Below are 10,041 nucleotides of genomic sequence, written 5' to 3'. Positions count from 1 at the left end.
TGGGGTCACCCTGGCGGGTCACTGCGATCGCGGGTGGGGTCACCCTGGAGGGTCACTGCGATCGCGGCTGGGGTCACCCTGGCGGGTCACTGCGATCGCGGCTGGGGACACCCTGGAGGGTCATTGCGATCGCAGCTGGGGTCCTGCCAGTGGTACATTTCTGTGATCAGACGGGCACTCTGGGCCCCCTGCTACGGATGGGCTGGGATCCCACCAGCGGCCCAGAGGAGGGTCTCCCACAGCCGCTTGTCAGCCCAGCTGCACTCATCTGAGCCCTTCTAGGCGCCACAGCCCTGATCTTGAACTGTAGTTTTCTGCATTATCCTGGAGTCATCTCAGGGGACTGGTTTAAAATAGAGATGTTGACCTGTGACTCGGTGACAGCAGGACAGGCCTGGTAGAGGAGGTTGGTGTGTTCCCCTTTAGTATTTGTCATTTGCATAAAGGAAATAGTCCTTAAATAGTTGTCTCCAAAGAGGACCCCAAATTCTAGAGCAATTGTTGGAGGTTAGCGGAAGAAACTTTCTCTGGAAATAAGACTGTAGAGAAAAATGTTGTTTCTAGTAGAAATGTGGTTTGACTAAAAGTTACTCGTGAAAAAAATTGAAAGGACCTTTGTCCATTTCATTTAAGATTCTATCAGCCTGGGAGCAGCCCTGAGGGCTCAGCAGTCCTCCAGCTCCCACTGGAGCCGTGAACATTTGGTGACATCATAAATGAGTATGGCCATGTGCGGCCATAAGCGGGCATTGGGCCGGATGTGCTGGAAACTCCTCGGAGTGGGAGAGCAAGGCCCTTGGCAGCAGAACCTGGCCCATGGTGGGCAGGGGGTCTCGGCACTGTGGTCTGAATGTAGGACCCCCACAGCATGTCCTCCCGCAACCCCAGACAGGGCCCTTGCTGGGCTATTTTGTTGCTTGTTAGAAGAAGTGCCTTTTCTCCACGGTTTAAAACAGTAACAACACAATCTCAACTCCTGGAATGTATTTTTGATTCAGATGCCAACAATTCTCATGAATAACAACTGATAAAACCTTTCAGCGCATTGCAGATTCTGGTGGGTGACCTCAGGTTTGCCTGAACAGTTCCTGCTGCTCAGGTGTCCCTCAGGGCCTTACCCAGGTGTGGCCTGGTCAGGACTGTGCATTGTGGCCACCTGTCCTGGGAGCACCAGCTTTGTGCCACTTTGTGCTGGTCATTGGATCTCACCCGAACGAGTGGGGAATGGTCCATCCTTGTGGCATCCAGGTCTGGCCTGAGGGTTGAAGCTGATCTTGACCCAGGGAGGGAGAATAGTGGCGCCTGTCGCTGCTGAAATACAGGTCTGCAGGTGACGTGGGTGACCTTGTTTCTAGGCATAGGACGGAGCCATCTGGGTGGCCAGGCTGGGCTGGGCTCGCTGCACTGGGGCCTTGTCCACTGGAAAATGTGGCCTTGCCCACATGTGGGCCTCAGGGCCTGGCCAGTATCCACACTTCCAGCTCTTGTCCACCTTTCAGGGTCTGTCCCGATGCTGTCCGGACTCTACCCCTGAAGGGTGGCCAGGCCTGTGGCTACCTGCGGGTTTCTGGCTTGGTTTCCCCCCAGGTCACCCCTGCTTCACCCCCACTTCACCCCTGCAGCTGGACAGGGCCACACCAGTGTGGCTGCCCAAGCCCATTGGTTAAGGGAGGGATGGGGCATCCGTCAGAAACACGCACAAACACCTAGTGTCCCATAGATCAGGGTGGTGCTTGTTTTGAACTGGCGGAAAAGCACATTGGGGCTCACAAAATGTGACCCAATCTGGGCAGGCGTGAGAGGAAGGAGACGTCATCCTTGACTCTTTCAGAAGTAGGTTTAGTGGATGTTTCAGAAACGACTTTGGTTAAATGCCTCATTCACACATGTCAGAGCCCCCTGATGGCCTAAACCGCAAGGTTTCCAAGCCCCATTAGGTGTGCGTGTACGCGTCTCTGCCTGTGCATGTATGTGTGCGTGTGTATGTGTGTGCGGACGTGTGTGTATGTGTGCGCATGCATGTGGAGGGGGCATGTGTGTTGTGTGTGCACATGTGTGTAGGCATGTGTGTGGGGTGTGTGCACATGTATGCACATGTGGGGGGGCATGTGTGTGGTATGTGCCTCTGTGCCTATGTGTGCATGTGTGTGGTGTGTGCATGTGTGTGGTGTGTGGTGTCTGTGGTGTGTGTGCAGGTGTGTGGTGTGTGCATGTGGGTGGTGTGTGCATGTGGGTGGTGTGTGGTCTGTGATGCTTGCATGTGTGTGGGTGCATATGTGTGGTGTGTGCACGTGTGTGCATGTGTATGTGCACATGTGTGTATATGTGTGTGGTGTGTGCCTGTGTGTGCGTGCATATGTGTGGTCTGCACATGAGTAGGGTGAGGGGAACAGGATAGGTAAGGCTTGAGCAATCAGCAGGCCTTGTGGGTCTCCCCTGCGTCCCCTGGGACCTCGCAGCTCCATGCCAGCTCTCCCTAACCCCTTAGACTTCTAAGGGTGGAGCCTCAGATGTCAATAGTTCAGACTCTAGGTGCTCTATTTAAACAGTGACTCTCTACCCTGGCCCTATGTTACAATGCCCTGTGCAGTAAGAGATGAAGAACAGCCCAGCACCCAATTGCCCCCACCCTGTGCCTCTGCCCAGAGATCCCTTCCACCCCACAAGGCGTCTCCTGCTTTAGGCCTGTCCCCAGCCCCCGGGCAGATTTACCAGTCTCTGGTTGCCTGTGGTTGTTAACTCAGATGGCAGCAAATAGCAGCGCCGTGGCTCCTGGGGGATGCCGGGGAGATGACCGCAGCTCACCGGGGGGACAGTGGGGAGATGGCCACAAGTCACCGACATCTGGCCCACCTGTGGATCCCAGGAGAGGTGTGAGAATAGACACCAGAGCTCACTGTGTGGAATTACAAGTGATCACACGACACAGAACCCAGTTAGATATTTCAGGGAAATTCAGGAAGACTGAAATAACAGAAGTGAACAACAGGAAATAAATCTTATCAAGTTACTATAACAAAAATAAGAAGTAGAAAAGCATTCCTGCAGACAATGAAACCATACCGGACAAATGCTCCAAAACAGATGGAAGCTATGATGGGCTGTTTCAAAAGGAACTAAAGGACATCAATAAAATGATATAAGGGGCTGGTGGGGTGGCTCACGCCTGTAATCCCAGCACTTTGGGAGGCAGAGGCAGGCGGATCACCTGAGCCCGGGAGTTCGAGACCAGACTCGACACCATTGACCCCATCTCTGTGGCACATGCTGCATAATTTCTTTACTGATTCCCATTCAAGTTTTCATGAAGGTGAAATTATCATTGCGTGGTTGGAGGAGGTGCAAGCTGGGCTCTGGGCACAGTGTGGACGTCAGTTCTGGCTCTGCCATGCCTCGCACAGGACCTCCTGTCCCCAAGCCACAGCCCCACAAGCACGGTGAGCAGAACAGCCTCCCCAGCCTCCTTCCCTTACACCACGCGCATTCGGGAGCCCAAGTGAAGGGGATTCGGCATGGGAGGAGAGGACTCACTAGTCCCCACCCCCAAGTGGCATAGAAATGTCCTGGAAAATCTCGCTTTTTTACCATTGAACTCAGTGTGAACTGGAAAAGCAGAAGGTCCCACCTTAAGTGGAAGCCGAAGTAAGGACCGTGTCTGCTCACTCCGGCCTCTTGGGAGTCGGCGGAACTCAGCTGGACCAATGACGCTCGCTGGGCCCGTGTGCGGTTGTGGAATCTCTGGGCCTCGAGCAAGGTTCGGAGAGAGCGTGGTGGCTGGGATTGCTCTGTACTGTGGGGTCTGGGTGGACCAAAAGGAAGGCTGAGGGTTGAGCCCTGCAGGACAGGAGGACTGCCAGCCAGGTAGCAGCAGAATGAGTCAGTGCCACATGTCCTGATGGGGAAATAGCAGCCACCTGTCCCCCAGCAACCCCTCCCCCAGCAACCCCAGGAAGCCTCCGGAAGGGAGGGAGGCAAGACAGTCACAAAGAGAGAAATAAGCACTTTTACGGAGTGATCATCGCTGTGCAGAAAGTGAAAAAAAGTAACAAAATCGGTGTGCCTGGGAGGGCAGGGACAGAAGCCCTAGCGTGGGGACGGACTGTGCTGGGCCAGGAGGAGATGACATCAGGAACCTTCAGAGGCCACGCCACGTGCTGAGGAGGGCATCCGGCCGGGGAGGAGTCGGGGGTCCAGGTTTTGTGGGATCAGAATTCCTACAGCTATGGGGGAAGAAAACAAAATGCCAAGTTCAGAGTTGCCAAGAAAACGAAATGCCAAGTTCAAGGCATGGGTGAGGGCATGGACGTGGGTGAGGGCATGGGCTTGGGTAAGGGTGTGGGTATGGGTTAGAGCGTGGATGAGGGTGTGAATGTGGGAGAGGGTGTGGGCATGGGTGTGGGGGCTGGAACCTGCGTTTCATTCTCTGTGGTGCCCTTTCCATGGGGCATGAGGTCCTGTGGCTCCTGTGAGGACCCTGCTTATATTCTAAGTGCACCTGAGGGTCCCCAGGGGGCTGAAGCATTGAGCTTTATGCTCCAAGGGACCCCTCTTCTGTGGGATTGTGGCACAGCGGGGGGAGGTGGGTTGGAAGAGGACATGGCCCTGGGCAGGAGAGCAGGTGGCAGGCTTGGGGGTACCCAGAGCGGGAGCTGACTGGTTTGCCGACGGTTGGGAGCGGGACGTCAGGAAGGATGGGAGCCAAGAACAGAGGCTCTGGCTGAGAGGAGCCATTGCCTGGGAGCAGGGCTGCGGCAGAGAGTTCTGCTTGGACAGATGAGACGTGAGCTGTCCCTTGTGTGGCTGTATTCCTCAGTCCTGGCAGGAAGCAGATGATGCCCGGGGCATGGCCAAGAGGTTACCCAGGGGCTGTTTCTCTGAGTAGGCGGGGGAGGTGGAAGAGCCGGGGCCAGTGGGGACACAGCTGACTCCATCCTGCGTCTGTAGGGACAAGGGGGGCGTCTGTTATGAGAGATGCAGCCTGGGGAGCAGGGCCACCTCCCAACAGAAGTGGGGGCCGCAGACGAACCTCTTGGGCCTGCTAGTGGTGTCTCTGTGGTCATGTTCCCTGTGTCCTATTGGGGCTACCCACTGGCCAGACCCAAGAGGGGTCAGAGAGTGGGGGTCCCGGAGAGGCAGCCTCGCAGGCTAGCCCCCCGCATGCAGGCCACAGGACCCTCACAGTCACCAAGGCCTGGCCCCCAGAGTTCCAGAGACGGGGCTGGGCCAGTGATGAGAGCTTGGGGGCCAGCAGCATGCAATGGTCTTGGAGGCCCAGGAAGGAACAGAGGGAAGAGGGCAGGGCTGTGGGTGCACCCCAGAGTTGTGAGGCCAGAAGATGGGGGCTGTGGGGAGCATGGGCAGCCAGGTGAGCGGAAACCCTGAGTCACAAGAGCAATCTCCCAGGGACCCAAACGCTATGAAGTGGGCAGGAGTCCACCACAGGCCTAACCGCTCAGCTGGGTAGGGGCACCAGAGTCCCGAAATGGCAGGGAAGGGGGCCAGGGTGCTGCTGGAGATCCAGGGCAAATCCGGATTTCAGCCACTTTTTCATCCCATAAATGGACTTTGAGCACCCACTGCCACTTTGTGGATGGTTGACGGTATGGACAAAGGTTTGAGCACCTGGATGAAAACACATGGCCCAGAGTCAAAAATCCCAGCGTTCCCTTCAGACATCACCCACATGGCTCAGCGGCTCAGATTTGTTTCCAGGTTTGCCGAGAACATCGTGGGACACAAGCGGAGCTCCTGCCATGTGGGTGGGAATGCAGGGAACGGAGCGGGAGCTGCCTGGGGACACTGCAGGGTACAGCCCCGTCCCAACTCAGGGCAGCCCCCGCCCGCTCCTCGGTGGGCCATGTCCAAGGGGAAGAGTCCCACCCTTTTCCTGGTGGATCCACCTGGGAGGTGACCACGGTCTTGCCTCCCCTGTATGACCTGATCCTGGATGAGGTGCACAGACTTTCGTGGACTGAGTGTGTCCGTGGTCTTGTGTTCCAGGCTGGAGTGTCCTCTCTGAGGGTTCTCCTGTGGATGCGATGAGTGCACGTTCCTGCCCTCCACCAGTCAGGTTTGATTCCAGGTTTTAGTAGCCATGTTTGTTAAGGGGTGATTCCAGAATGGAAGATAACCCCCAAGTTTCAAAAAAATCTTCCCCAAATGCACATTCAGATGTGTGAGTGTGCATCATGGACGCTCCTCCCAAATACACATTCAGGCGTGAGTGTGTGCATGGCTGGAGCTCCTGCCACAGTCGGTCTCGCTGTTGTCTTTCAGGTCAGCAAAGTGGAACGCGAGAAAAACCAGGAGCTGCGGCAGGTGCGCGAGCATGAGCAGCACAAGACCGCAGTCTTGCTCACAGAGCTCAAGACGAAGCTGCACGAGGAGAAGATGAAGGAGCTACAGGCCGTGCGTGAGACGCTGCTGCGGCAGCATGAGGCCGAGCTGCTCAGGGTCATCAAGATCAAGGACAACGAGAACCAGCGGCTGCAGGCACTGCTCAGTGCTCTGCGTGATGGTGGCGCTGACAAGGTCAAGACCGTGCTGCTGTCCGAGGCCAAGGAGGAGGCCAAGAAGGGGTTCGAGGTGGAAAAGGTCAAGATGCAGCAGGAGATCACCGAGCTCAAGGGCGCCAAGCGACAGGTGGAGGAGGCACTGACACTGGTGATTCAGGCGGACAAGATCAAGGCCGCGGAGATCCGCAGTGTGTACCACCTACACCAGGAGGAGATCACCCGCATCAAGAAGGAGTGTGAGCGGGAGATCCGCAGGCTGGTACGTGGGCGGGCAGGGGCGGGTGTGGGCGAGGGTGCAGGTGTGGGCTCAGGGAGCATGCAGGTAGCACCTGGGCGGCTCTGGCTTCACCCCCATCACATTCTCAGCACAGGCTCCTCATGCCACCCCTGTTGGTTTTGAGGACCCTAGAGTCATGAGACCACTAGAAAAGGGTCAGACCCACAGTCAGGCCCCTATAGGGCAGGCCAAACTCTCACCTCCCCTTCTCCACAAACACCAGCTCTACTTCCTTTCTTAACTTGGGCCAGAGCAAGAAACCTGGAAGTCGGCACTGCCCATTCCCACCGCGGGGTTCATGGACACCTCTTCTTAGTGTCCCGGGTTATACCTGACGCCAGGCAGGGCTCAGTGTTTTGCAGCAGGAGTCCCACACGTCTTCATGGGGGGACTCAGAGGGAATTATCCAGTGATTCTCCAGTTGAACTCACTGGATCGAGAGAGGCGAGACCAGGAGGCCCCGGGGGGTGCAATGGCCTCCGGCTGCCCTGAGGTCCCCATCTCTGCAGAACCATTGCGCTTGGGCTGGACCAGATGAGCTGCCGGATTTGTGGGTCAATGAGGTCTAATGTTGGCACCTATACCTGGAGCATCCTAATAGCTCCAGAGACTCGGGCACCCATAGCAGGCACCAGTAGAGTCGATGTTCTCAAAGGCCTGGGGTTCAGCTGACGAGAATGTCCGGGGATTGCAAGGGACTGATTGCACCCGATGCCCCTTGTCCTTTGGAGAGGAGACTGTCCTGTGATTTGAGGGGAAGTGGATCTTTATCTTAGAGGTGCATGCCCCAGCCCTGTGCCTCTTTAGGACCTGGAGCCCCGGGCACCTTGATGGGTTGCAGTGGTCTTTCCACGTGGTGTGACCGTGCACCTGGGCGGCTTTCCTCTGCCTGCTTCCTGGGGCCTCTGGTCTCCAGGGATGGCCTCCAGGCTGGGCCAGCAGGTGGAACTCCCAGAGAGGGGCAGCCACTCTCCACACCTACAGCCAGGAAGGGAGAACCAGCCATTGTGGAGTAAATATGACCTTGCCACGGCGTACACATGGGTGCCCCCAAACATGCCTAACCTGGGTGATCCCCTTCCTTTCCAAAGTGGTCCCTGTTCCAACCTCCCCTACACCTCTTCGCCCTGTCCCGAGCCATATATCGATGTCACCTTAGCAACCCAAGGACCCGGCCCAAGCCAGCACTCGTAAGAACTGGGTGCTTTCCTCGCATGACGCGAAGCTTGCTTTTCTGTGCAGGAAAGGAAGGAAGCATTGCCACTGTCCCGGGAAGGTGGGAGGGACAGGCGGCTGCCTCTGCCCAGTGCCACATGACCCTTTCATTTGTCCTGGTTGGATTCGATGCTCTCAGTAGAGGAAGACGGCTTTTTTCTTAAGTAAAGGCTCGTAACAGAAACCAGCGGTTCCCTGCCATCCCCTCTCACCCCCAGTCTGAGCCCCAGAGGCAGCTACTCGTCAATCCTCTGATTCTTCTGGATTTTATTTCAAATTTTCGAAAGCATGCTCCAACCTGTGTCTTCACTCTCCATCCTCACCAGATCTCCCCCTCCACACAGGCTTTTCTGCAGGCAGGGGCAGGCTGCTCCTAAAACCTACCCCGAAGTACAGGTGTGTTACCTCTTCTGTGGGTTACCTTTCCCCGTTCTCAGCAGCAACGTGTTATGATCTAAGGTCTTACATTTTAAAGTAAAACAGTCTAATTTGTTTATCTTCCCCTTTAGGATTGGCACTCACTTTGTCTTGTTTAGGAAATCTTTTGATCCCAACATTTGGAAGCCTCATCTTTTAAACATGTTATAGTTCCATCTTCCATACGTATGTCTGTAGCAGCCCTTACTTAAAAGACCGTCTCTCCACTTCCCACAGCGCCTCTCTGCCAACTCGCACCTGTTCTTACAAGAGTGGACTTTCTGGTGTGTCTCATCGTCAGTCCCTCCTCCACCCTACTTTGTAGTAGTTATTCTAGCTTTATAAAAAGGCTTCATTTCTGGAGTAGCACGTTCTCCCACTTTGTTCGCCTTAAAGAGTAACCTGCCTCTTCTTGGCCCTCTACAATTCCATCTAAATTTCAGAATCATCTTTGCTCTAAATAAAAACACTGTTGGAATTTTGGGATTTTAACTAAACTGTTCAAGGATAAATTTTAACAGAGGGTGTAATCATGACTCTCATACAAACAGTGAACATATGTCAAAGATTTTATTAACTCATTACTTTCAACCAATGCAAATGAGGACTTGACCCACAGAGATTCGCGTTCCCTGCCTGACAGAAACCATTTGCATTCCCATGCGCAGGAATCGTGTCCGTCTGTGCCCAGGAAATGAGCACTTTGCTCACACCCTTCTCAGAGTTTAACTGTTCTTTTCGTGGAGTCGTAGAACAGCCTAATCAGAGACAAAGGCACAGGCTCCTGAGGTCAGGTCGTCCCCAGGGGCTCTGGCATTCCAGTACAAGGACAATCAGAAATCTTCTCTTGCCTATTTCAAAGTCTTATATGATCTTTTCCTATAGAATCCATAGATTTGGGACATCTCCTTTATTTATTGTTTCGATGCTTAAACACATATACACCCCATCAGTGGGAAGACAGTGCTGCCCGTGAGAGGCTCCCACCACCACCATCCAGGAACTCTGGGTCTGCTTGGAGCGACTGGCTGGGGGCTCACATCCCGTCCACAGCGTGACTCGCCCCTTCCCCCGGGGGTGGCTGTTGGAGCCCAGCCCAGTCCGCACAGCTGTTGGGAGGCACTTCCTTTCTAGCCCTGACCACAGCTGCCCAGGCCTCATCAGGGACACACCTCCCATCAGTTCATGCTCAGCCCCGTTCCCAGAGCCCAGCTATCTCTGTCTATATCCTGGTTTTGTGTAATTTAAATACAATAATGAAAAACCCAGGGAGCACTTGGTTTTGTGCCCAGAGCACAAGAGGTACCCTCAGGGCATCAGCTGTGGTGATGGAGCTTCTGGTGGCACCAGGAATCCAGCCACCAGGACACTTTCTTTCTGGGGACCCTGTCCCAGTGGGGCCCACTTGCCTAACTGACAAGGGCTCCAGGACCTCAGATCTCCTTTAAGGCCGTCATTTATGAGAGAACATCCCGGCCTCTAAAACCCAGTGATGACATGCAGGGCTGCTCCCCAGGCCCAGCTGTGAGGGAGTGTGTGGAGTTAAATCTAGGTGTGAGGTGGAGGGGCAGGGAGAGCCGGGCAGGTGTGAGGTGGGGGGGCTGGGAGAGCCGGGCA

The 10,041-nt window shown here is 55.2% G+C and overlaps 1 protein-coding gene across 1 annotated transcript in view; it reads left to right on the top strand.

Annotated features, from left to right (window-relative positions):
- The window catches only part of JAKMIP3 (Janus kinase and microtubule interacting protein 3), an 82,863-nt gene that overhangs the window by 15,897 nt on the left and 56,925 nt on the right, over window positions 1-10,041 (top strand). Inside the window, exon 2 of the mRNA XM_023185846.1 lies at window positions 6,277-6,774. Within this exon, the coding sequence (XP_023041614.1) occupies window positions 6,277-6,774 (498 nt within the window). The remainder of the gene's footprint in view (window positions 1-6,276; window positions 6,775-10,041) is intronic.

Source organism: Piliocolobus tephrosceles, chromosome 9, assembly GCF_002776525.5.
Source record: "Piliocolobus tephrosceles isolate RC106 chromosome 9, ASM277652v3, whole genome shotgun sequence".
In the NCBI taxonomy this organism is placed as follows: Eukaryota; Metazoa; Chordata; class Mammalia; order Primates; family Cercopithecidae; genus Piliocolobus; species Piliocolobus tephrosceles.
This window is presented reverse-complemented; position numbering and strand designations above follow the sequence as displayed.